The following is a 27,894-nucleotide window of genomic DNA, read 5'->3' on the forward strand; positions in this document are numbered from 1 at the left end:
CTTTGTGCTCGATGTTCCAAGTAAATATGTTTGTTAATCACTTAAATAATTTACAAAAAAGTAATATAGTGATTTTATGATCACAGAGCTGCTTTTGTATGTTGGGAGTTATCATTACTGAACATGCTAGTTTTAAAAATTTGGATTGTTAATCATACAGCTATAAACTTCACATGTCAATAAATTCTTTGGTACAGTACTGTAGTCACTTAGTAAATATTGAACACTTTAGGATATAATTGAAGGTGGGAATACTTCAACAGTTTCTAGGTCCCTTGTCTCAAGCTATGTCTACTACAAACCAGGCACTTATGATAATTTAAATGATCCATTCTCACATATTTTAAATCTTTTGAGTCTGTTCCAAATCAGTTATTGTTCATCTTATTGAATGATACTTACTCTGTTTACAAGCAAAGCAGTTTCATCTTTCATGAACTTATTCACATTCATGATAATAGACTATGGCAATGTGGTATATGTGGATATTGCCATTTGCATTTTTCTCAGAAGTCCTTAAAGAATTGTAAAGAGTTCTTACTATTAACAAGTTAGGGAAAAAATAACGGATTTTACTGTTAACACAGGAACATTAGATTCCTATAGTCTCAGGCCACACCTCATTATCATAATCTAAAGAAATAATTGGGATAAGGAAATTGGCTCTTTTTGCACTTCTCTTATTGTGAAGTTTAGCATCATTAATAATAGCCAATATCTTTGGCTATTAATCCTAAAAAGTTAATCTCTAAATCTCTACAGCTCTTAGTTTCTTCTCTTACATGCACTTCCAGTGTGTTCTTCTACCGTAAAGACTCCCTCTCGCCTCTGTGGTTCTAAGACTCTTGAGTTAGCCTTTCCAACATCCCCTCAGTTCACATATGAAGGTTATCAGTTTGGAGCTTGTTCACTTGTTCACATAAGTGGCATTTTGCGTTTCAAATGGAACTTTAAGGATCACCTAAGTTCTAATTTGATTTGAAATCTAACTGAAGCTTTGTTTCACCTTTTCGTAGGTTTGGTGTGGTGGACTTTCTTTGAATACTGGGATGCAGGTGCCAAGTGCTGTGAGAACACTTCAGAAAAGTGAAAATGGCATGACGGGTTCAGCTAGCAGCCTCAACAATGTTACTCAGTAATGCTTACTCAGAATATGTTTACCCCCTTTTTGATTGGGTGGCCTTTTCTGTGCAGTTACTAATCCCAGAAATTTCTGAGTGGTGGAAATCAGGTTTGCTACACTCTGCTTTAAGGCCTGGAATGTATTAGCATTAAGCATCTAGTACAAAATACTCACAGGAACCTACTGTGCAGGATCATCAAGCAAGCAGATACCACACAAGAAACTGATGTTTTAAAGAGTAAATGGGAAGAAAGGCAGTGTTAAAATAGTTATATAAAACTCATTTTTTTGTGTGTTTCTTGGGTTACTTTGGCTCTTCTGATATGTTTAGTTACATATGGTAGCCCTAGGACCTGAGAGGAAAGCGTTAAATTTTGTTGTCTTTCCTCTATACTTTATCTCATCACACTGTTACTAGGTTCATACACTGAAGCTTTAAAAAAAAAAAAAAAAAAAAGGTCTTCTAAGGTTTTCTAAAAATTGAAATAATTGGTTCAGGATGCTAGAATGGCTTTCTTACAATGGTTTGTTTTTCTCCTTTTAAATAAGTTTGAGTTTTGCTAAATTATCCTCTTTTGTTTACTGACTAGATTGTGTGTCATTTTCTCTTTTCTGAATGTCGTGATATTTCTCTTATGGTTAAAACTCAAAATAGAGTGAATAGGAAGAGTTTCTAGACATAGTTGCTTAAAAATCACCAATACTAAAAAAATAAAAAATAAATAAAAAAATCACCAATACTTTAGTTTTTACCAGCTGCACTAACAGCGGCAAAGGGATATGCTTTGTATGTTGCCTTGTTTAAGTAGACTTCTTTTCACTCCATCATTTTGGATGATGGATAAAATTTTTAAAAGCTTTCTATTTTCTGATTTTGTTGTCTAATTCAATACTACCTTTAATAGTTATCTTGGTAAAATTCCCACTTGAATTTGATAATAATTGATAACTATACTGATTTTTAATATTTTAAGTAGGAATGAAATTTTATTAAAGTTATACATTAGGTAGAAAAACCTACACCATTTATGTTTCATCTCAGAAGGCTAGGTTATAAAGGAAGGTGCCTGAAACTATACTGAAGTCATTAATGTCTGGTTTTTAGTAAGATTTGGAAGGGTTTAAACAAATGTTTTGAAAAAAGGTCTACATATCTCTTTCACTTACTTGCCACATGAATTTTTCAAACATAACTATTCAGATGTTATTTTTCTTTTAATCCTTTTGCAACATTCGTTTATTTCCTAAAGGGGTATAATTCTTCCAAAAATTATCATAGACAAATCTTTCCCAAACTTAGGGAAAATGTGTTAAACATAAAACACATGGTTATTGAGCAGAACGTATCTATTATTTAAAGGTTGGTTAAAATTTGTTATACAAGTTCTTTGAGCCAAACTGAAAGTTGTGATTACAGTATTTAAGGATTCTTTGAGCATTTTGAGTGGTCTCTGGATTTTTACTTTCTCATGTTGACTTTCATTCTAATTTTAAGTATATTGTGCTAGCAAACTTCTCCCAAGAAGTGATTGTTGCTGCTTACAGCTGAGTTGTCTATTATAGAAAGGCCTGTTGAATAGGTATAGTGGATTCTCTCCTATTAAAGTTTACTGCTTACTGTTAGGATGTTTTGTTCATTGGTAAAACAAACCTAAATGAGAAAATTCCTTTGAACTGGCTATTATTTTTCTAGAAGACATTTATATCTTCTCTAGTGTCTCATGACATATTGGTACTTTTAAAGACCAATGCAGTTGGGAGAATGAAGTATGTCAATAGATATCCTTTTGATTCTCCAAACAAAGTAGAATTTTGGGTTTTGTTCTTCTTAAAGATCTTCAAAAAATTGTTTGGACGTTCTTTTCCTTACAATGGGGTTATTCTAGGAACTAAGGAAACAGGCAGTTAAAATTATCTTTCATAGAGTCAAATCTGAAAGCAGTGAGTGGAATGGCTTTCTGCGAACATTTACACGTGTATATTTTAGCAAAAATGACACACAAAATGCCAGATGTTCTTGTATAAAATTTTTTACTATTACGTCTTACATAATTGTGTCTTCTCTTTAATTCAGTGCCTTCTTCCTCTAAGCGTGCTCTTGCTCCATGCCCCATGCAGTGTCAACTGATATTTAAGCCAGAGACCATTATGTTATACTGGTTAGGGCCTTCTATTTGCAGGGGTGTGGAGAAGAGGAAATATTAATCAGGGGCTGGAGGAGTGCATATGATTCTTTCCTGTGCTCATGCCATCATTTGAAAACTTTCATATAAAATTTTCTAATATTCATTTGGAAAATTCATTTGAAGTAATAACAGTTATGACTTCATTATAAGAATCTGAGATTACCCTCTTACTGTGCTTCTTCTTAAAGGTCTCTATTAAGAACAAAATGTGTAGGGTTTTAAGTTTATATGTGTTAAACTGGAAAAGTTTGCCACCTTCATTTTCAAAATAGAAAATAATCAACTGTAGTGCCTATTTAAAAAGTCTCACATTAAGGTAACTAAATATATAACATTTTCATTTGAATTAAAAAATATTGAGCCTTTTTGCTTAATTCAATGCATTATGGGAAGGCAGTATACCCTTTCAGATGTTCTTTATTAGTTTATTTACTCTTTGTTGTGACAGGTCAAACATGATTGCTTTCTGTAAAAGAAATGCATGAGAGGTTGACGGTAATGGATGTATCATAGGTATAAAAAATTGTTTTATAAAAACATGCGTTTAGTATTGCATTTCTCTTTTAGCAGTTGAATCCCAAACCAGTTTTGGTAAACTGGATAAAGGAATGAAGGAATTGCCTTAAGCACTTTAGAATAAGAATTTTTTCACAATTGATTTTGATTATTTGGGCTTACCATGTCACATACATCTTTAACTTGGTAAATATGTATATATCAAGCATTTAATAACTGAGCGCACATAGCAATTTAATATACAGTAATTCTTTGAATGTTCCAGGTGTAGGTAAACAAATTGATAGTATTAGAAGTGTGCCTGTCTGTACATGGGTTTTATTGATGGCATCTGTAACATGTTGACAAACCCAGCCACTGTACAGCTAGACTTGGCCTACTTAGTTCTGCAAAGAGTAATTTTTTCCCATATTATCATCTAAAGAAACACATTGGCTTGGTTTTGTTTACTCATTTGTTGAATTAAAGTATAAACAGTATCATGTATAATTTGAATTTTTTGTAACTGATTCTTGGGTGGTACAAATAATAAAAGTAAATAATTTGTAATGAAAGTTTAATTAAGCTAACATACTCCATTTCATTACTTACCTAGAATGATTAGTTTTTCTCTGTACTTCTAAAATTATAGTTATTTTTTGTTTCTTTTGAAAACATGGAAAAAGTTGGAAAAGGATATACATGGAAGATGATTATTTCAGAGTATTAATTTTGGAAGAGGACACTGTAGACTTCTTAGTATAAAATATGGTGGATTCCAGGCTAAAAATACTAAGAAGTTTATTTTCAAATTATCGTAATTCTTATTTTTTTTATCGTAGTTCTTTTTTAAAAACCCCATATTTTTAAGATCAATGTCCATTCATCAGCTAATTCATGCAGCAGATATTTAAGTGTCTGTGATATGGGCAGCCATGCTTTGTATTTAGATTTCCACAATTAGTGAAGTTTGATTTATTGTGCATATAGTTTTACTACCTTTTTGAGTAGTGTGACAAAATTTGTATCTTAAAAACAATGTTTTGCTAATAAGTCAAATTTTAAAAAGTAAATTTGTTATAGTTTATAAAAAATTCAAATTAACTGCTTATAATATGGCTTACTTTTATATAGTCACATAAAATGGGTCTAGAAAACTTTCTTCCTTGATTTTATTTTAAACTGGATATATTCTCTTAGGGAAGTGTATAGTCAGCATACATTTACTCAATACCCAAGTAACCATAAAGTTATTTGCTATTTTTAACCAAAATGTACATTTCATAATGCTGGTACTGAAACGTTATACTAGATCATGAATGTTTCTTTAATCACTACAGAACGATTACCTCATGTTCAGTATAATTTTAGTTTTCTGTGTATTTTACAGTATTCACATTATCCAAATATTTGTGACCTGATATGCTTTGCTACCTGGAATATTTGATTAATGTAAATACAGCTTTTTGAGTAGTTTGGAGTTTAAATGGACTGTATTTGGTATATGATGCTTTTATTGAAAAGATATTGTTGGACTTGTCATATAAAGGTTAGTACTGGCTTATAAATAAATAATAGATTGCCATAGTACTTTTCTCCTCAGAGTACCCAATTATTAAATTAAAACAGTATTTGTTATTTCTGGGTCAATATAAGGTAATCACTTTTGATTCATAATCATTTGACCTATGTTTAAACATATTTTCTTATAATGATATCCATTCACTATAAGTTGGTCTTTGGGAATGGACATGTAAGGACTTCACAGTATGTAGGGCAGAAGGTGGGTGAATGTGTTTGCTTTGGCTTGGAGTTTTCATAAGTTTGGACTAGTTTTAAAATTAAGTCAAATTATGATTGGTAAAAGGCCTTTTTATTAGTACTGGAAATTTTTGGAGAGCCTAAGGGCTATAAGAACGCATATATATTTTTTAACATTTTCAATATCTCTAAGGTACCAAAGCACAGAGTCTAATTTACCATTTAAGGGAGACTCTTTAAAATCAAATTTATAACTAATTCATACTATAAGATATGTAATAGTTAAAGTTTTAGATCAATCTACATTAAAAACCACAATCTTTAAGATTTCTGGATATGATATAAAAAGTATTTTGGTTTCATTTCTTTTGAAGTAATTAATTTAAAATTAATCACCATAGTTCTACCATATACTAACTAGGCCTATGACCTCTACATAAATCATTTCTCATCTTTGGGCCTCCACTGCCTTACATAAAATAATTGTAACTTGTTTGTCTTTTCTCACATGTGTGAGAATTTGTGAGAAATAAAATGAAATGGAGTATGTGAAATTGCTTCAACACCATAAAATGCTATATAAATGTGTAAGGTATTATTTTCAGTTAATAATGGATTTAAGTGTTGGGATAGTTCCAGATGCTCTTTCATTTAATAAAGCATGTGCTTAAAGTGGTATGACCAGGACTTCAAAAAAAAAAAAAAACAAAAAACAAACAAACAAAAACAAACCTTCCTGATTAAAATGCCCTTTACATTCTTTATTTTCTGCATGACCTGTGGCCTTTTTGTGTTTTTCACATCAAGCTTATTACTCTATATATCAAGACTTTGTACAATTGTAAACGTCTCTCACAGCATTAGTGTGTCAGTGTAGAATAGTAGCATAAATAAATGATTTAAGCTATGTTTCCATTCAGGCATTTGCACTTTCAATTTATGACTGCTCAGTGCCACAATACAGAGTGAATTTAGCCCAAATAATTATTTCCAAACAACCAAATGATTCAGTAGTTTTTTGTCATGGGATAAATGATATTAGGTGTATGTGCCCACTTAACATTTGACAACTTTAGTTGCATTAAAAAATATGAAGCATTTCAAAACTTTGCTAACCTGAGTATCATTTAGTATCTCTCCTAACATTTTGTTTTTGCTTTAAATTGGATTTATAGGTTATCTTGATCTATAGCTTATTTGTTATGTCTGTCATCTGGACATGGTTTTGCTATGCAGTTCTGATAATAAAAATTCTGATTCCTCAGGTTTAACCTTTAAGTTATGGAGAACATTAATGAACTACTTAAAGTGTACTCAGTTCTGCAAACTAGTGTTTTAATAAGCATATTGCCTCATTATCCTTGGAAACGAGACAAAGCCTTTTAAACTTTAACTAGAAACTTCTTAACTTTAAAATAGAGTATGCAAAGTGGAGTAACTTGTATGTTGAAATGATTGTATGTTCTGTATAGAATGACCAAGTTAAGTTCTTACAAAAGCACCTGGAATATCTCATCTAAAAATTAAACATTTTTCTGCTTTCTTTTGCTTCAGTGCTTGCATTTTTACCAACTTTCATTAACTATCTACAATGTGCTGTTGGGAATGAGAAGATAAAAAAGCCCCCACAAGCTTATATTTTAGAGCAGTGCTGTTCAACAGAATTTTATGCAGTGATGGGAAGTTCAATATTCGTGCTGTCCAACATGGTAGCCAGGAGCCACAGGCAGCTCTCGAGCACTGTAAATATGACTAGTTCAGCTAAGAAACTGAATTTTTTATTGTAATTCATTTAAATGTAAAGAGCCACATCTTACTACTCCCTACAGTTTTGTACAGTGCAGCTATAAATGAAAGATGAAACATGCTATAATATAAATCCAGGACTTAGTTTCTGTCTTTGAAGCTTGTCACATCTTGGGTTACATTTTGGCAGATTGTAGCTAAAAGAGTCAGAACCAGAATCTAAGCCTTTTTAAAATGTGTTTCCTAACTTGAAATTGGTTTAGGAGAAAAAAGAAAACCAATCAATGACTAAATGAGACCAGAGCTCTGAACTATGGTTATTTTCACCAAAAGAAGAATGAAGGGAGACTGGATCCTCTTGAGTCATAGGGAGAGAAGTGTGACATAGATACTGAGAAACCAGTACCCTCCTATAGAAGATGAAGTGGAGAACAGTTTAGCAATATTAAATACACATACCTTTGAACAGCTAATTCCATTTATTGGTATTTGTCATACATACAAATAAGCCAGTACTCATTATAGCTTTACAAGAGCAAAATACAAGCAACCTGTCAATTGAAGAAAAGATAGGCTACCAGAATTCCAAAGACTCCCCTTTTCTAACTTGCTGCACTAATAAGATAACATTGTTACATACTTTTCTAGATATAATCTGCATGCCCTTTCCCAATAAATTTTAAAAATATGTAGACTATCATGGGGGTTGGTTTCCTCAATTAGAGTCCTTTCCATGAATATCAGTCCTTCTGTGCCTGTCTGAATCTCTGTGGGATAAGAACTCGGAAATCGAGTGCACTCTACTTCTGTCCCAAGTGTTTCCCTTACTAAACCGTATTTTACATTTACACTGCATGGGATTAGTAGTATGTTTATGCCCCTTTTGCACAAGGTCACCACAATGATTAGAATATGGTGCTTCCAAGTAACCCTACACACCTGTTCCAGAATATGCTACTAATGGAAGGGTACTCATGATATGAAATGGAAAGAGCAAGTCTAACAGTATGTATGGTGTGACACATGGGGGTATATGCGCACCTAGACTTGGGCAAGAGGGATCCCTGCCCTGATCCTCATACTGGCTGTGCCTCTTCACGGAATGAAGAAGAACCCAAAGGATTGCACCCACTTGGAAATTCATGCTCCCCTATCCACTATGCATCAGACAGCCAGAACCCCATAATTCCCTGCCTGACCAGCCCAAAGCTTGATTCCAGAACAGATGCAGGCCTCTTTGTGAAATCATCCTGAAGACAGACTGTGCTACAGTCACACACACCTTAACACTTAAAGGAGTGGCAGTTCGTGATGGATGGGGCTTAGATATCAGACTGGGGTGTCCACGTGCATGCATACCAGGACTCTTGTGGTAAGCTGAAACTAGAAATAAAAGGAGACAGACCAGGGCCTTGTGAGGACAGGCCGACCTAGCTGTGCTCACACTTTACAGTATATGTCTGAGAATTCCAAATTTGATCCTAAATTTCTGTTTTTGAGAAGGAATATTTGCCAAGGTAGAGGATACATACTTATTTGATGGTTCTTTACTTAGTACTTAAAATATGTCAGTTAGACTCCATTTGTACTCTTGCCCCAGGACCCAGAATGTTAGGGTGGGCCAAGATGTAATCCCATAGCAGAGTAATGTTTTTAAAAGACTTTTAAAAATATTTATTAGTGTATTTGACAGGGAGAGCAAGCACAAACAGGAGCAGCAGGCAGAGGGAGAGGGAGAAGCCGGCTTCCCACTGAGCAAAGAGCTCAATGCAGTGCTTGATCCCAGGACCCTGGGATCATGACTTGAGCTAAAAGCAGATGCTTAACCAACTGAACCACCCAAGTGCCCCTAAAATATTTTTTTTAAGATTTTTTTTTTTTCATTAATTAGAGCACGAGTGAGGAGAGGTAGAGCAGACAAGCTGACTCCCAGTGAATAGGGAGGCAGATGTGGGACTTGATCCCAGGACCCCAAGATCATGATCTGAGCTAAAAGCAAATGCTCAACTGACTGAGCTCCCAGGCACTCCTACCTACATCTGTAATTTTTAAAAGATTTTTGGGGTGCCTGAGTGGCTCAGTTAAGCGTCCAACTCTTGATTTCAGCTCCAGTCATGATCTCAGGGTCATGGAATTGAGCCCCAAGTTGAGCTCTGAGTTCAGGGAGTCAGCTTGAGATTCTCTTCCCCAACCCCCCTCACGTGCACATGTGCACTCTCTTTAAATCTTTTAATAAAAAGATACATCTTTGCCTATAATAAAGACTGCTTTTACCCATTCTTGTACCCTTTGTCCAACTGGATTGGCTGACCAAGTTAAAGCATACTGACTGGGCTTCTCTGGTATGCTAGAGAAGTACTGCTTCCACCAGTTGAGTTGTGTTTACATCCTGTTAGCTGTTTGTTCCCAAACTTGTTTACGCTAGTGTCAGTCATTTTAATTATAGAATTTAAATATGACCTAAACCAATGATACACGAATATGAAAAATTCTAAGTTGAGGGAAACCTTAAAGATAGCTAAAAAATAAGTCACTGACAAGACAGTCGTGTCCAAGATAATTGTAAATGATAGGGGAGGACTGCAAAAACAAAATCTCAAAAATATAGGCTCTCTGACTTGATTGCTTCACTTGTTTAAGTTCTTGGTCCACTTAAAAAAAATAAAGTAGGAATAGTAGATGATGCATTGTGCTTTTAGTTTATGTGGGAGAAATAGAAGCTCCAATCAGTTGATGTGTATTTTAAAAGATCTTCGCTCAAAAGATTGCCAATGTAATCCTCACTTTAACTGCTGTTTTTTGTTTTTTAGGTCTATATGGAAAAAGATTTGTTATGTATTTGAAAAGTATTTACTTCTAAGAACCTGATGATAATTTTTCCCTTTTCTTGTTCATTTTTATGATCGCTTTCAAATATACAGAGGGAGAGGCTATTAATGAGCACTTTATGCTCATCACAGATTTATCAGTTACTAAAATTTTGCCATGTCTGTATCATCTTTTAAAAAGCTTTTTAAAATTTCGCCTATAAGCATTGCAGTATGTGTCGATGATGACTTAGTCTTTTAAACACAGCCACATTGTGTTAACATTCTTAGCAAAATTAACAGCACTTCCTTAATATAATCTAATGGCTCTGTTCATATAAAAATTTTGTCTCAAAATTTATTTTTTTTTAAGAGTGAGGGCATGCATTCAGAGGCAGAGGGAAAGGATCTCAAGCAGACTCTACACTAAACAGGGAGCCTGATACAGGCTCAGTCCCACAATGCTAAGATCATCACCTGAGCCTAAATCAAGAGTCTCACGCTCATCCAACTGAGCCACCCAGGTGCCCCTCAAAATGTCTTTTTATGGTTGTTTTCTTCAAATCAGGATACAGGCAAGGTCTACACACTGCCTTTGGTTTTAGGTCTCTGATTTTGTGGTAGTTCTCTCCCTCCCTCCTCTTTAAATTCCATTGATATACTGGGGCCTTTACCTCTTAGAATATCATACATTCTGAATTTGGCTGATTGCTTCTGTACATACCCTTTGTTAAATCTAGAGTTTTGATTAAATAAGTGCAGGTTCAATTTTTAGGCAAGAATCCTTCGCAAGTGGTGGTGTGTACTTTCTGCTGCATCACATCATGGCATACAGAGTGTCTCACCCCAGATCAATCATAAGATTGATCAGCGGGGTGGGTTCAGGTGGTGTCAGCCTAATCCACTTATTAATAAGTTCCCCATCAAAAAAATAATATAAAGTTAAAAAGTTCCTCATCAATATTTCACCTAAATTTTAACATCTATTGATAAATGTTGTTCCATATTTCATCATGAGTAGCAAAATGGTAATTGTTCTTTAATTCATTTATTAGCTAGAATTCTAATTAGCATGTTGGCTAACAGTTCATGCAAGAAAGGATAAATGCTTGATGTTTTTCCTTCATCAAGTTTTACAATAGAGATTTGGTGCCCTGGCAATCTTCAATTATGACTAGTGTGCTTCTCATTTTTAAGAAATTATAAAATCAAGAATTTTTATCTGTAGTGTTTCAATCAATAAGTTACTCATTTTGATGCTCACATTTTCCCATCTTTGGTCTGCCAAGTTAGCACTCGTGTCCAGTGATCCCTTTAACCTTCCTTTGGGTGTTCTCTTTTTTATGAATCTACCAACTACTAGTTCTAAGTATACAGAACTAGTTTTTTTTTTTTTTTTTTTTTAACAGAACTAGTTCTTAAGTAATAAGAGGACTTGGACAAAATAAGTTTGTATGTACACGGAAAATTTCTAAAAGGAAAAATAAACTGGTATTATAGGAAATGCGGGGGGGTAAAAAAGAAAAAAAAAACCATTATATGATGTTCCAAAAAAACAGAGTTTAGAAAACTCAGATATATAAAAGTATTTTCAGTTTTTACGATGGACTGATAATAGTAATCTTTGTATAAACAAAATTTACAGTATTTAGTGCTTTATACAAAATTGACGTCAAAATCGATACATATCTGATTCTTACCAATCCTTTGGATTTCACTGTGAAGTTAAGAAAACCAGGGCCGGGGGCAGCCCGGGCGGCTCAGCGGCTTAGCGCCGCCCTCAGCCCAGGGCGTGACCCCGGAGTCCCAGGATCGAGTCCCGCGTCGGGCTCCCTGCACGGAGCCTGCTTCTCCCTCTGCCTGTGTCTCCGCCTCTCTCTGCCCGCCTCCTTCTCTCTTTCTCTGTGCGTGTCTCATGAGTAAATAAATAAAATATTAAAAGAAAAAAGAAGACCAGAGCCGGGACTGTATGCGTGTGTACTTCCCCCTGGAGCTTGGATGTCCTGCATCTCCACCTCCTGAGCAAGAACAGGCTATTTCCCACTACATCCCCGTCTCACCTGATGGATGGTCCCCAGACCAGAATTCAGGGAGTTACTCTGAATCCCTTTGCATAGCACACGCGCTATAAAACAAACAAACAAACAAAAAAAACACCACCTCCTCGTTTTATCTGAAATCCGCATCTTTAGCATCCTACACTGTACCTGGCAAGCTCACACTCTTAGCAGCACAGCTCGGCTGGGGCCTCTGCGGTCCTTGCTGCAGCTCCAGGCCTCAGGTCGCCTCAGCGTGCCGAGCGATGAGATGGCAACAGGCAGGAGAGCTTCAGGGATCGGGGAGGCCGCGGCCGGAGCTGCGGACGCGCCGACGCCCGGGGCAGTGCCGCGCGGTGGTCTCCGACGACGACCGGAGCAGCCACGGCCCTGCGCTTGACGGCACCTTTTGCAGCGGTTGCTGGGAACGCCGTAAAGCGGAGTTGCCGCCGCTGTTGGGTGAGGTAAGGTGTGGGAGACGCCGCGGGGCCGCGGGGGGGCGGGGGGTGCGCCTTCAGACGTCATCGCTGGCCGGTCGGATGCGCTCCCCGTGCATCCCCAGCATTCCGGGCACCTGCTTCCCCGCAGCGGCCGGGGCGGGACAGCCCCGCCCACGCCCCTGAGCGGGTCCGCGGGGAAGAGCCGCATCCGGGGACAGGCGCGGTTTGGGGGGGCGACCGAGACCCTCGTAGGACTTTGCTCGGGGTGGCGACGTTGGAGCAGGGTCGTGAGAGCCGTGTCGGGATTGGCGGGAGCACCGCGCTGGGGGTGAGTGGCGGCGAGCGCGGCGGGCCGTGGGGCGGCGGGTGCGGGGGCGCGGACGCACGGAGAGCCGCCGGCCTGGGGCAGCCCCGCGGGCGGGTAGGGCCGTGGCGGGAGGGGCGGGGGGGGCGGGGACCTCGACGCCTCCCGCAGCGCGGCCGCTTCCTCGGGCGGTGGGAGGGAGGGACGACTCCGTTAACCATCTCTCTCTCATCCTGATGCTTTCCCGGTGGGCTCAACGGGAGCCTAGGAGTGGGGAGCAGCCTTCTCTTCTGACATGGGAGAGGGAGAGAGCTGATGGAGAATAAAATTGTTAATCTCGAATTTGCTGGATTTGAGGCGTAGGAAGTAGACTTGGAAATACAAGCAGATGGAGTGCGTACATTGGGAACTTAAATAGTAAGTTGTCTCTCAGAGGGTGGTAGTTAAAGATCTTGAAATAAATTTGCTTTGAGGAATAGACTTTTTTTTTTTAAGATTTACTTATTTATTTATTTATGAGAGACACACAGAAAGAGAGGCAGAGACACAGGCAGAGGGAGAAGCAGGCTCCATGCACCGGGAGCCCGACGTGGGATTCGATCCCGGGTCTCCAGGATCGCGCCCTGGGCCAAAGGCAGGCGCCAAACCGCTGCGCCACCCAGGGATCCCCGGAAGGGTAGATTTTTAGAGTGACTAGAGGATGTGCCCATGGGTGGGAGGCTGGAGAAATGATTGAAGGAGACGTCTGGCCCTGAGCGGTGAGCAAGGTCTCTTAAAAGATTACATGTAGTCACTCATAGTAGATTGTTGAGGCCAACATTGTTATCATAATAATGTAATGGCATTTGCAGCAGATACTAAACACCCGTTTCTAGGAACCCTGGCGGAAAATAATTCAAATAAATGTAATTTTTCTCTGCCTTTCTAATTGCTCAGAAATAATAACATTTACATGTTTGTTCAACAGGTATAGATGTGTTTCAGGCACTGCTAGGTGCTAAGATGAACAAGGTAGATATTGTTCTGATTATTGCTGCATCTAAGGGCCTTAGCTTCTAGGTCAGTGCTTTTCAAATTTATTTAATTGTTTTTTTTTTTTTATTGGGAGTTCAATTTGCCAACATACAGCATAACACCCAGTGCTCATCCCCCCAAGTGCCCCCCTCAGTGCCCGTCACCCAGTCACCCCAACCCCCCGCCCACCTCCCCTTGTTCGTTTCCCAGAGTTAGGGGAATTTTAACATACATAGGAAATCACCTGAGGATTTTGTTAAAGTGCGGATTCTAAATCAGTAGGTCTATAATAGAGTCGTTGTGTTATTTTTTTGACAAACTAATGGCGATGCTGATATTGCTGGTCTCAGGACCATCCTTTTAAGTAGCAATGATCTAGATCCTGTCTAGCAAATGTGGCAGCTATTAAACCACTACTACCCATCATCTGTTTTTATTAATAATTTCAATGCCTTTATGAAAATCAGGTATGATCATTATAACAATATTGGGACAGTACAGAACAGTACAGTATAAAGAACAGTGTAAAAAATCATTCCACTTTCCCCACCTAGATATTATTGATATTTTGGTGAATATCCATCCAGGTTTTATATGTGTACATGTGTTCATACTTTATATATTGTCTTAATATTTGATACATTTTGAGCCCTGTGTTTTATTCTGTTAGCCATATAGTTTTACTAAGTACAGTACCCAAGCATCAACCAAGCAGTTAAGAACTTGCATTCTTGAGGGGAAGACTGCTCAGTTAAAAATACTGTGGTTTAATACCATTCTGTTACTCAAAAAATAGGAAGATATTAACATAATCAAAGCTTATAACATGTGTGAGCTGTAGTAAATGAGTATTTTTAAATTGATTCAGAGGGACGCCTCAGTGGCTTAGCGGTTTGGTGTCTGCCTTCAGCCCCGGGGCGTGATCCTGGAGTCTTAGGATCCAGTCCCACATCCGGCTCCCTGCCTGGTGTCTGCCTTTCTCTCTGCCTGTGTCTCTGCCTCTCTCTCTCTCTGCGTCTCTCATGAATAAATAAATTAAAAAAATTTGATTCAGACTTTTTGAAGTTTTTTAAAAAAATTTAAAAAATATTTGAAAGTCAATTGATGTTCACATAGGATAAATAGAAAAAAATACCTTCACTCCACCCAACCCAAAGACAAACAGTGTTCTTACCGTGGAGTGTATGCTAACTAAGGTAGCTCTTAAATGACCTCAAAGAATAGCTTATATAATTAATGTTTGGATCAAAAGAAATCCTTGGTTCATCAAGTTTCTGCTGCTTTCAAAATAACCATAATCTTCTGTGGTTATACATACCCTATAGTCTTGTGACAGGGAACTGCTAGCAGCTTGCCCAGTGTCTAGTGCAGAGGACTCAGCAATATTTGTGAAGTTAATGAAGGAATGAGTGAATGAAGTAGCAAACCCAGCCCACCTGTGTGACATAAACTCTGGCTATCACTCTTCACCTGCAGATGCTTGCATTCACAGCTCATCTCAAATTCTTTTGTACTCTTCTAGCCACACAGAGCTCTTCTATAAAAAGTTGCTTTTTAAGTCTGTGTGCTTAAATTCTGTGAAAGAATTTGGAATTCGGAATACCGTGGGATAAAGAAAGATGCATAATAGCCTCTTGTCTCAAGGAACTGTAATTTAAGACTAACTGCAAAAATAGTACAGATGTACAGTGCTGTGGGAATATAAGGGAGGGAGACTTTAATTGTGTGAGAGTGGAGGGAATTATTAGTAGACCTTTAAAATGGCTTATTAATTATTGCTAGCATTACTGTATACTCTGTTCTAGGTGCTATTCAGTGCTTTACATGCATTAATTTGTTCAGTCCTCAGAACAGCCTTGTGAGTCAAGTACAATTTATAAATCCACTTTAAAGATGGGGGCATAGAGACATTAAGTAACCTGGCCAAAGTCCTACGAGTTGCAAGTGGCAGAGCAGGATTTGAAGACAGCAGTCTGTTTTCAGTACTCTTAACTACTTGATAGGCAGCAAGAGGGGCAGGGAGGTGGGGGGAGAAAGCATTGTAGATAGAAGGAATAGCATAAGCTAAGGCACCTAGGTGAGACAGTACTGTATCAGTGGATTTACATAAAAGAATAGTACAATGGGGATCCCTGGGTCGCTCAGCGGTTTGGTGCCTGCCTCCGGCCCAGGTAGTGATCCTGGAGTCCTGGGATCCAGTTCCACGTCGGGCTCTCTGCATGGAGCCTGCTTCTCCCTCTGTCTACATCTCCGCCTCTCTCTCTATGTGTGTCTCTGATGCATAAGTAAAATCTTAAAAAAAAAAAATAGTATGAAATAAGCCATAGAAGGTCTTAATGTAGAGAAAGTGATACAAAGAGGTACACTTGATATAAATTTGACTTTGACCCCTAAGTTGGGTATTTTGAGGAAATATTTGGAATGGAGTACCGTGGGATATTCTACTACCAGTTGGTAGTAGGATATTCATGTAGGAGGCTTTCTCTCTAGGCAGAGGTAATAAGACCTTTAAATTAGGTTAATTATACTGCAAATGGAAGAGAAATGGCAGCTTTTAGAGGCACTGAGAAGAATATACACAGTTTGACTCATTAGATATAGAGTTAGAACCACAAAACTATTTTGTTTTGAATATAAAAGATGGAGAATATAGGTATACTATTAACGGAATATAATGGTCAAGTCATGGAAGAAATCTAGGGTGAAGGCAGACCATGATTTGTTTAGATGCTAATGGAATGTTCAAGAAGACATATCTAGCAGTCAGCTGGAATATTTGTAAGTAGTACTAAGCCAATAGCTTATGGCAAGTGTATCTAATAAAATGATTAAGAGCAAGAGAATGTAAAGAGAACTTCATCTAGATTTTATAGCCAGCAGACAATTCTAGGCAATTGGACAATACAACTTCCTTTACCCTTTTACTTTGCCCTTGTAATATCAGTCCCCTCCTGTCCTCACTTCGTTTCTTAGCTAGACTTTCTTGTCTGGGTCTGTCATTTCTGACACTTTGCAGGACCTCATCATTCCATAGTTATTCAGAAAGGAGTCACTACATATTTGCAGTTTTTCTGGAGCATCAAATGGAGAGACCAGTTTTTTTTTTTTTTTTTATCTTAATTTTGTCAGCATGTTGAGATAGAGGTTATATTGCAAAGGGTTAAGAAGTGAATGAGTGGTAAACAGAGAATTCTTAACCCCAGGCAATCTAACCTTAACTTCCAGGCTATTCTTAACTCTCAAGTTAATTATGAAAAGAAAGGAAATGAACAACATGAAAGACCAGTAGTATTTAGGGAAGATGGGTAGCATTTATTGCTACTGTGCCTTTTTTTTGTTCATAGCAACTGGAAATGTAGATTTTTTTCATGTCTTTTTTTTTTTAAGATTTTATTTATTTATGAGAGACACAGAGAGAGACAGAGACATAGGCAGAGGGACAAGCAAGCTTGATCCTAGGACCCCAGGATCATGACCTGAGCCGAAGGCAGATGCTCAACCACTGAGCTACCCAGGTGCCCTTCATGCCTTAACCTTGAATACATGTGCAGAAGCATTTTCTCTTTGTGCTTTCTAAAATGCTACCTCACAGCTCTAATTGTACCTTTGTCTAATTACACTGCCCTCTTTGTGGTTAGCCTCCTGTTTTATTTTGCAGTGCAAACCATATTTGAATTTCAGTTCTGTCTAATTCATACCACCCATGCCTCCCTCTTCCTCTCCCTCTCTGACGTCCCTGAATAACTTGGCACCTAGCAGCATTGAAGGGAACGGGCTGGCGCACATCATCTTAGGAACCTAATTTAGGTGTCAGGCCTGGTCATTTCTTGTCAGAGTTCTGATGTCAAGAGAGGTGGTCCAGAAGGCAGGAGTATGGGAAAGTGAAATAAAAAAGGCAATTAGACATTCAGATCCTTTCTCAGATGATTCTTAAAGGAGTGATGGTGGTGGTGGTCTTGGGATGTCAGGTAAGCCAGGTGCCAAAGTCTTTCACTGCCATTACCTCCAAAGAACAAATTATATAAAACAAGCAAATGGGAAGCCAGGAGAATATGAACTGCTGATCTTGGCTGTAGAGCAAGCCTGAGAACTTGCCGTGAACTTCCCATCCTGCACATTTTCCTTTCGTATTTGTGTATGACTTTGATCTACCACCAGTTTTTTCCAACCTTTTCATGTCTTGACACATAGTGAAATTGATAATAAAGGATATAAGAATGTGTTTGTTCTTGACTAGACGTGACTAGTCTTGGGCTTTGGTTATCCCAGGCCCAAAGACTGAGAGGACTGATAGCTCTGACACCCATAATCCATTAAAGGTTCAGTTGGGAGACAGATCTGCCCAATCCTTTCTTCTTCATTGCCAAATGTCAGTTTACGGTACCGGTGATGGCAGGTTTCCGTGTCATCTGAGATGAATTCTGTGCTGCAATACACCATACTTATATTTCTCACATTTACATTAGAACTTGAAGATACTTGAATTACTTAAACCTCATAACTCCCCTTATATCTGCATTATTATTTTTCTGAAAACGTTTGCTTTTTTCCTTTTATTTTCCCTTCATTTTATTATCTGCAATACTTGTACTCTTTTTCATTAGACATATTGTGTTTTTTAGGAAGCTTTACCTAAGAAAATACATAACCTTGGGACGCTTGGGTGGCTCAGCAGTTTAGCGCCTGCCCTTGGCCTAGGACGTGATCCTGGAGTCCCAGAATTGAGTCCCACATCGGGCTCCCTGCATGGAGCCTGCTTCTCTCTCTCCCTGTGTCTCTCATGAATAAATAAATAAAATCTTCCAAAAAGAAAATACATTACCTATCCTCCCCAGAACTTTTATCACGATCGCTAAAATGCCACATATAAAAAGAAACATATACGTGAAGAATATTTTTATTTTCTATGCCATATTTCTCCATACATTATTTTTAAAAGTTTCCTGTTAAGGAGTTGGAACAAAGTATGGGCTTTAAATTCTTAATTCTTTTTTTTTTTTTTTTAAAGATTTTATTTACTTATTTGAGAGAGAGAGAGCGAGAGCACAGGTAAGGTAAGGAGCAGAGGGAGAAGCAGACTCCCTGCTGAGCAGGGAGCCTGATGTGGGGCTTGATCCCAGGGCTCCAGGATCATGACCTGAGAGCCAAAGGCAGAAGCTTAACTGACTGAGCCACCCAGGCACCCCTGAGCTTTAAATTCTTTTAAAAGAATCACTTTTTCATATTTTGCTTTAACATAAAAATTCCTGCAAATCTTCTTAAAATAAAAAATTTTTAAAATAATTTTGTGTGTTCTTTAGCATTATTTGAGTATACTTGTTATTTCTTGATATTAATTCAGCCAGTTTTAGGCTGGTAGGGGAATGATTCATATGTACTAATAAGTATAATTCATAGTGGAAAGTTAGAAAAGCCTCTCCTTGTGTTGCCATGATAACTTGTGCCTACTCCTACATAGCAGTTACACCATTTCCATTTCCCTCATATTTTCCTCTGATAGAGTCTATCACAAACTAGATGTGGGGATGGTAAGGAGTAGCGTTTGTTTGATTTTGGAAAAAACTTCCCATGCTATTTTTTAGGTACATCACGTTATTCATCACCATCAACATCACCATTCTTTTGAAAACTCCTACTCATCTCTAAACCCTTAGAAAATAGGAAACTGTATCTTATTTATCATTTTATGTCCAGTGCTTAGCATTTTTATGGCCTCTGCTTGTAAGGTAGACAGTAAATGTTCCCAGCAGGAAAGTAAAACTAGGAGTTTCAGTGTAGGAGAAATTAATTTTGATTTGGAAGACCATGAAAGACTTTATGCAAGGGTTACTTGAGAAGAGTTATGAAAAGCGTAGAGCTAGTTTTATGGAAATGGATGAAAGCATTTCACACAAGAGAGAATGAGCAAAAGCAGAGGCAGAAAAGTGTGTATACTCCAGGATTCTTGGGCAGAAATCTCAGAGTGTGTGAAGTGGGAGAAGCCTACAGAATTTGCCTGTGTTCAGTCAGATTGTGAATACTCTTGAAGGCCATTGTATGGCATTGGAACTTTATTTGTAGGTGGAAGAGAACCATTGAAAAATTTTTTATCATGGCACAACTTGATTCATCTGTCAGCAATTTGGTATATCATTCTGTGGGTGAGATTATGGGCAGGTCGAAAGCTTTAGTTAAAATTATGACATTAGGTACAATTAGAGTCTAAATTAGAATGACTATGAAGAAAGAAGAGGGAATTGATACCAGAGATAAAATGAATAAGCCTTAGCGCCTCTTTTTTTAAGTATCACATTTTTCATTTTAAAATGGTAACTACATTCCTAATTAAGAGATTGTGCTAGCAAAAAGGAATGCTTTGACAGGCAAATACTCCTTCTTTGCAATTGAAATTGCCTTGGCATTTATAGAAAATAATGAAATAAAGTTAATTGGATATCATCTTGATAATAGTAGAGTTAAGTGATTGATGATAAGTGTTGGAGGTTTATTTTATGTAAGAATTGATTGCAGATTAGAGACCTGTCCAAAAAGAGAACAAGGTAATAATTTGGACCTTATTTTGGGTCTCTGTAGTGGTTTATATAGGCCTTTTATGCTTTCTCTCTATGTATTAATTTGAGCATAGAAGAGGCTCAGTTATGGCACACTCTGAATGCCACTTTAGAAAAGTACATAGGAATCAGTATATAATATGTTGAAACACTATTTAGTATAACTACAAGAAACTGAGCTGAAAAATTAAAAATGAAGGAAATTCTCCTTGTTCTCTTACAAGCTACCCTTATCAGAGTATTTATTTTAGCAGATTTTAGCTGATAGCAAAAACTAGTGTCATCATCAATGTTATTTTATGTATGTTGCTAGTTTTTACAGTTTAATAAGAAAACAGAACATGATCGTGATTTACTCAGTTGTTTTTACTCTACACATTATCTGTAAATCAAGTGAATTATTCCTACGTTTAGCATCATTTCTCCTAAGTAGTTTGTTGACTTTATATAATATTGTATTTGCTTCATGTAGGCTTCAGCTCTGGAAGCTCATTTGTATTGTTTTAAAACTCTAAGCCAAGACTTGATTTTCAAGATGGCAGAGTAGAGACATTTGTACCCTCTTCTATCTGAAATTACCCTGAAATTACAAGGAAAATGAGAAACAGAGATTGTATCTTTGATGAGACCAGAAATCCTAAGACCCCAAATCAAAATATTTGAGAAATGGTTGTCAAATGTAAGCAGGAAGAGATTAAAAGAGGATGCTAATTGGAAGAGATCTCAGATACAGTTTGTAGAGTGATATGAGAGAGATCGTCTGTTTAGAGGGGGATCCGGGTGTATAGGAAGGCAGCGGGAGTTTCCTTGGATGGTTTGGCTGCATGAACTAGCAGGAAAGGAAGAGCAAATGAGAAAACACAGACACACCCACCATCTTGCAGGAAGTACTTTCTTGGTAAGGCAAGAAGTCATGGCCAAACAACTTTCTCTCACTTGTTCTCAAGACACATTCTCTTTGCCTCTGTTTTTGTCACACACACTCATGCTCAGAACACTGTCATAAAATGCGTTCTTGTATATCAGAGACTACCTTCTAGACCAGAACACAGCCTACTTCTTCCTTCCACAGTCCCCTCCAAATAATTAGTCCGAATAGAGTTCACATCATCTACAGGTAAATAATAAAATGGAAATGGGCACAGTATCTACACAAAAGTGCTGCAAGAAAAAAGGAAAAAGTGAACAGGGAAAAACACTTGACAAAGAACCCATGAGAAAACTGTATTGGCCTAACAAATTTAATGAAATAATCACTTCTTTAAAATAATAGAGAAAGTTAATTGACTAGGGAGAAATAGTAAGACAACAGGATGTGATAAATCATATTCTGGCGGAACTCAAGAAAAGAAAAAAAGAAAATCAGAAATAAAAGACCATATTGAAAGCAAAAAAGGAGAATTAACATTGTTGAAAAGTCAGTAAAGGGCATGTTGATGGACTTTTGAAAATTGAACAAAGTAAAATGAGAATGAAAGGAGATGAAACAAATGCTCATTGTATCCTGGAAATAGAGAATTCAGCATGAAAGCAGAAAAATAGGGCAGCCCCGGTAGCGCAGTGGTTTAGCGCCGCCTGCAGCCCAGGGTGTGATCCTGGAGACTCAGGATCGAGTCCTACGTCGGGCTCCCTGCATGGAGCCTGCTTCTCCCTCTGCCTGTGTCTCTGCCTCTCTCTCTCTCTAGCTGTGTCTCTATGAATAAATAAATAAAATCTTAAAAAAAAAAACAGAAAAATACTCAAACATATAACTTAAACTGCTAAAAAGGAAATCTTAGTTCTATAGGTCGAAATGACACATAATGAAGGAAAGCTAATGTACGTTAACCCTTGAACATTGTGAGATTAAGGACACTGACCTCCCATGCAGTTAAAAATCTGTGTGTTAACTTTTGACTCCCCCAATTCTTAACTGCTAATAACCTAACCTACCATTGACCAGAAGTCTTATTGATAACAGTTGATTAACACATATTTTGTATATGTATTATATGCTGTATTTTTACTATAAAGTAAGCTGGAGAAAAAATGTTATGAGGAAAATCATAAGGAAGAGAAAGTACATTTACAACTTTAAATAATCCATGTATAAGTGGATCCATGTAATTCAAACCTGTGTTAAAGGGTCAGCTGTAGAGTCGTCAACATCAACCTACTTTTTAAAAATTGGATTTCAGAGTTAAGGAGTGCATTCTCTGCTCATTTCATTAAAAAAGTCAGTTTACCTATAGAGGAGTACTGGGGGAAGGATCAGATATTGTCAAGGAGATATTTAGCATTATAGGACGGTGGTACAAAGCCTACATACAAGTCATCAGGGGGAAGAAAGTATGACCTCAGCACAGTTATCAGTTGATAAGTGTATTTCAACAATGCAAGAACTCAAGGTAAATAATATCTATTAAGTTTTTTGATAAACTGTGAGACGATGAAAATCAGCCATCTAGAGATGAATGGAGATGATAGAGCAAAAGGCTTGGCAGGGAAGATATGAACAAGAACAAAAGAACTGTGGGATTTGTAGCAACAGAATATAATAGAACTGAAACAAGGTAGAAATAATTAATAAAAGTCAAGATTGAAGGAGGAAAAAAAGGAGGGTGAGTATAAATTTATTGATTTCCTCTTATTTTTCAGCTGGGGAACAAAGGACAGAAAGTTTAGACATCGAGTAATAGAGGTGTCGGTATATTTAAAGGAATAAAGATGAACACTTGAAGAACTAAATATATGTTTAACCAAAATCAGGGCAGACTAGGTACAAAGAGGTAGAACTATATTAAATGTTTTATCTTTAATTGTCAGATGCAACCAAAGGTGGAAGGACAAAAATTTTTATTTTTATGGTTTATTTACATTTGCAAAAGGACTGAAAACATATGTGGGATATTTATAAAAACTGACCATATCCTAGGTCACAAAAAACAACAAAAAGCTATCATACAGATGATGTTTCCTGACAAAATTTTCTCAGTTTCTTCTATGGAAGTAGTTAATATGCTCAGCAGCATCAGCATGGCCTGGCAACTTGTCAGAAATGCAAATTCAGAAGCCAGATCTACTGAATCAGGAACTATAGAAGCCCCCAAATCTCCATTGGCCAAATTTTACAGATATCTTGTTCATGTTTGGTATTTGCAATTGTTATTTGTAGAATGACATGATAAATATTTTTGTTCTTTCATGTTTGGTCTCATATCTGATTATTTATTTAGGAGGAAATAAGCAAATCAAAGAATGTTCTATAGAACTTCAGGTGACATTTTCTCTATTTTTGTGGTGTTTATTAGAGGTGAAAAATTAAAAATAGGTTTTTGTTTTTTAGAAATATCTTTTTGTTTACAGAAAACAAGATTATCTTCTTATCCAAAAAAGATGAAATCAACTGGGTTACTCTCAAAAGACAACCAAGTGAGCACCGCAGACTAATGAGTAGAATCAATAAGAACGTGATTTTGGCGCTTTTAACTTTGACAAGTTCTGCATTTCTGCTGTTTCAGCTGTACTACTACAAGCACTATTTATCAGCAAAGGTAATATTTTTTTTCTCTCTTCTCATCATTAGGCTTAATTTTAACTGTATATTTTTCTAATTAAATTTAATTAATTAAATTTAGTTAATTAAATTTAATTAGTTGCAGTTTTTCAAATTCTTGCAGAAATAGTTCTTTTTTTTTTTTTTTTTTTTAAGATTTCATTTATTTGACAGAGAGAGAGAGAGACCACAAGTGGGGGAGGAGGGGCAGTAGGCAAAGGGAGAGGGAGAAGCAGGCTCCCTGCAGAGCAAGGAACCCATCAAGGGCTTTGATCCCAGGACCCTGAGATCATGACCTGAGCCAAAGGCAGACACTTAACTGACTGAGCTACCCAGGCGCTCCTAGAAATAGATCTTACTGAGATTCTCATCTTTGTAAAGTGTGGCGAGCAATTCAACATTGCAGTTAAATATTATTATAATAACACACTAGTCAAAGGTGCCAAGTTTCAGTAATGTTTATTGAATTTTTTTTCTGTTACAGTTATATAAAAACTATTATTCTTCCAAACACATCATCCCTATTGGGAAGAATTCAGTAATAAATAATTTTGATAAAATACCAAAATTGGTTTATTTTAGTACAATGTACTTCTCCCTCCCACTCTAGGGGAGGATACTTCTCTGCCCTCGTTGAACTTGACCATGAGACTTACTTTGGCTGGTGGAATGTTACAGACACGTGCAGAAATTTCAAAGAGATTGTTATGATGTGACTTGCCCTTTGTGTAACCCTGACTAGAATGTGCCCTGAGTAGATGCTGCTCCTCCAGTCTGGGCTCTGGATGAGATGTATGAAGCAGATCAAAGCATAGCTGCCCAGCTTGACCCATGGATCTGACAGAGAAAATAAATGCATGGTAGCATTTTAAGACTGGGTCAAGTTTATTATGCAGCATTGTTATGTGGAGTTGCTAGATCTCATTTTACAGATGAGAAAACCAAAACTCTAACAGAGAAGATAACTTACCTCCCTGAATCACCCAATTTCTAACAAGCAGGGCTGACAGCTTGTCCATTCTTTGCAGGCTAACTTATTTCTGAAATAATTGGCAAGTACCCAGGCTACCAGCTATCTTGGCTGTTTATCCCAATGAATGCCTTTGTGTGCCATCTTCAACCCCCTCCTGAGTACTTGCTCCGGAGAAGGTCCTAGAGTAGAATTTCTGGGTCTAATGTGCATGTTTTAGATTTTGTCACATATCGCAAAGTTATATTCCGTAAGGATGAGTAGTGTGTCTAATTTGCTATCCCCTTTTCAAATGTGGGAATAATAGCAACAGTAACAACAGTAATGGCATCTGTATGAGTTAGAGATGTTTGGGGCTGACTACTAGTAGCTTAAACAAATAGAGGATTATTGGTCTCTTCTGCCTTTAAGTCCAAAGCTTCTCAAATTCTCTTGACGTTTTCCTTGTGCTAGACAAGGCTGGAAGAAGACATAGTGCATTCTAAAAGGCTTCTACTTTTGTGACATTTACCTACAGATTTCCAGATATAAGATAATCTGGGAAAGCAAGGTTTTATTACTAGTGTTGTTGTTGTTGTTGTTACTTAGCTTTTCCAGCCTATATAATAGAGATTGCAGAGGAGAAGTGTGAGAGTGGGGGTCAGGTCAACTGACCTACAGTGTCTGCTACAGCAGCTACATCTTTTGGTGTGCTTCTAGGCTTGGCACTGTGCTAAGCATTGCACATTTAATTCTTAAAACAGCAAATTAAGTATATCTTGTACTTTCTGTTTTCCTGGAGAAAAAGCTGAGGTTTGTTGAGATTTCTTAATTTGTCAACTGTCACATAATTTATTTTATTTTGTTTTATTTTTGAGAGAGAGAGTGTGCAAGTAGGGGGAGAGGCAGAGAAAAGGGAGACAGAGAATCTTAAGCAGACTCCACACTGGGCATGGAATCTCAGTCTCACAACCCTGAGATCATGACCTAAACTGGAATCAGGAGTCAGATGCTTAAACCAGCTGAGCCACCCAGGCACCCTTATGTCACATAATTATTAAGTGAGGGAGATAGAATTTAAACCTAGGGAGTCTACCCCCAAGAACCTTGTTCCTAATATTTTTAGTGTTTTTGATGTTCAAAAACTGAAAAGATATTAAACTCCATTATAGGTCATTTATTTGATTACTACTGGGGCTAAACTTTCCATATGCTTACTGGTTCTTTCTGTTTCTTTTTTTTTTTTTTCTTACTTCTTTGTATTCCTACCTGCATATTTTTCTGAGGGTGTGTTCTATATAATTTTAAGGATGGTATACCTTTATCAGACATATTGAACATTTTTCCTGATTTATGAATTTGCCTTTTAACTTTATATTCATGATATAACCCCCCGTAATACATTTGTATTTAATTTCTAGGTAGACAGCTGTCTTCCTTAAGGCATCTGGTTTTTATGTCATAAGTGGTCCAAGACTGTGGAAATATTCACCTGTATTTTCATCTAATACTATTCATGTTTACATTTTTTAATTAAATAGAATTTACTTTAGAATGAGGTATGAATTCGATATCTAACTTAAATTTTTTCCCAAATGGTTGATCATTTGTACCAATATCACCTTTTTAATTCCATCATTAACTTAAAAATCCCATCTTAATTATACGTTAAATTCCTATAAATAACTATTATCTCGACCCTTTCTTTTGGAATGCATTGTAGTTTTAGTTGTTTAAAGCACAAACTCCAGCCTAGGAATAAACCGTATCTATACTGCTTATTAGCTATGGGATCTTGGGTAAATTACTTCTAAATGCTGTGCCCTCATCTATAAAATAGGGAGAATAACAGTACCATCTTGTAGACTTATGAAGCTTAAACAAATTAATGCACATAAAACCTTTGGAACAGTGCATGTCACATACAGATCAAAAAATATAGGCTTTTTATTTTTTTTGAGGAAAGATGTTACCTGACCCAAGGTTTATTTTTTTTTCAAGTAATATCATTCATTCACTCATTCATTTTGTTTCAAGTTTTTATTTAAATTCTAGTTGTCATATAGTGTAATACTGGTTTCAGGAATAGAATTTAGTGATTCATCACTTATATGTGTAGCACCCAGTGCTTAATCATAACAAGTGCCCTCCTTAATACCCACCACCCATCTAGCCCATCCCCCACCCACCTCCTCTATCTCAACCCTCAGTTTTCTATAGTTAAGAGTTTCTTACAGTCTGCCTATGAGCTATTGTTTTTAAAGATTTATTTATTTGAGAGAGAGAGAGAACACAAATGGGGGGAGAGGCAGAGAGTGAAGGAGAGAGAATCTCAAGCAGACCTGCTGAATGCAGAGCGTGATGTTGGGCTCGATCCCAGGACACTGAGATCATGACCTGAGCCAAAACCACAAGTCGGATGCCCAACCAACTGAGCCACCCAGGCACCCCATGAGCTATTTTTTTATTATTATCTTCAGTTTTATAATCAAAAGTAGTATTTGTTATATTGTGTCCATGGCATATAAACTGCCTTAGTGATAAGTGCCATTAAGCAAAATTGAACAAAATAAGGCATAAAATTTTAAAAAGTTCACTAAACTTGTATGCTCTTAGATTTGCGAAGTTTGTATTTGTACTAGTTATTTTTTATGTTCACTATTAATCATAGGTAGAATGAACATCTAAGTTCTGAAATAACAAAGGTTACTTTTATGTTATTGAAAAATATAGAAACTATATTAAGCTATTCCTAGTCAAGTAATTTTACATTTTACAAAATGGAATTTTAAACTTTATTAATTCAAAAATTTTTATTTAAAAGTCACTTTTGCCAGGCATTCTGACAAAGTGATAGAAACAATGAGAAATGGTTTCTTTCTTCCATATATTTATGATTTGTTTGGCTTACTGCAAGTCAATTTGAGCCTCATTTTTTTTTTAAATG

The 27,894-nt window shown here is 37.0% G+C and overlaps 3 protein-coding genes and 1 long non-coding RNA gene across 15 annotated transcripts in view; 2 read left to right on the top strand and 2 right to left on the bottom strand.

The window, feature by feature from the left end:
- LOC118350322 (uncharacterized) overlaps nt 1–1,022 on the bottom strand; it is a 70,047-nt gene extending 69,025 nt beyond the window's left edge. The window contains exon 1 of the long non-coding RNA XR_004803933.2: nt 783–1,022. This is a non-coding gene — a long non-coding RNA (uncharacterized LOC118350322). The remainder of the gene's footprint in view (nt 1–782) is intronic.
- The window catches only part of FSD1L (fibronectin type III and SPRY domain containing 1 like), a 72,687-nt gene extending 65,231 nt beyond the window's left edge, over nt 1–7,456 (top strand). For 5 of the 11 annotated variants that reach the window (XM_025433427.3, XM_025433431.3, XM_049116341.1 and 2 more), the window contains 2 exons: nt 1,017–1,135; nt 5,195–7,108. In XM_025433427.3, coding sequence (XP_025289212.1) covers nt 1,017–1,135; nt 5,195–5,225 — 150 coding nt within the window. In that variant the 3' untranslated portion in view covers nt 5,226–7,108. The other 6 variants (XM_025433429.3, XM_025433434.3, XM_049116342.1 and 3 more) reach the window with 3 other exon arrangements.
- A 138-nt stretch (nt 7,457–7,594) lies between these two features.
- FKTN (fukutin) overlaps nt 7,595–27,894 on the top strand; it is a 72,893-nt gene continuing 52,593 nt past the window's right edge. The window contains exons 1-2 of one of the 2 annotated variants that reach the window (XM_025432926.3): nt 7,595–12,618; nt 23,809–23,996. In XM_025432926.3, the coding sequence (XP_025288711.1) occupies nt 23,892–23,996 (105 nt within the window). In that variant the 5' untranslated portion in view covers nt 7,595–12,618; nt 23,809–23,891. Of the gene's footprint in view, nt 12,619–12,786; nt 12,923–23,808; nt 23,997–27,894 lie in introns of those variants that run through there. The other variant, XM_025432925.3, reaches the window with a different exon arrangement.
- LOC125756076 (basic proline-rich protein-like) lies at nt 12,268–15,483 on the bottom strand. The gene is made up of 2 exons (XM_049116345.1): nt 15,349–15,483; nt 12,268–13,210 (listed from the first exon to the last, which is right to left on the bottom strand). The coding sequence occupies exons 1-2, from the start codon at nt 15,357–15,359 to the stop codon at nt 12,676–12,678; spliced, it is 546 nt and encodes a 181-aa protein (XP_048972302.1). The 5' UTR covers nt 15,360–15,483; the 3' UTR covers nt 12,268–12,675.

The sequence above is a fragment of the Canis lupus genome, chromosome 11 (assembly GCF_003254725.2).
Source record: "Canis lupus dingo isolate Sandy chromosome 11, ASM325472v2, whole genome shotgun sequence".
NCBI lineage: Eukaryota > Metazoa > Chordata > Mammalia > Carnivora > Canidae > Canis > Canis lupus.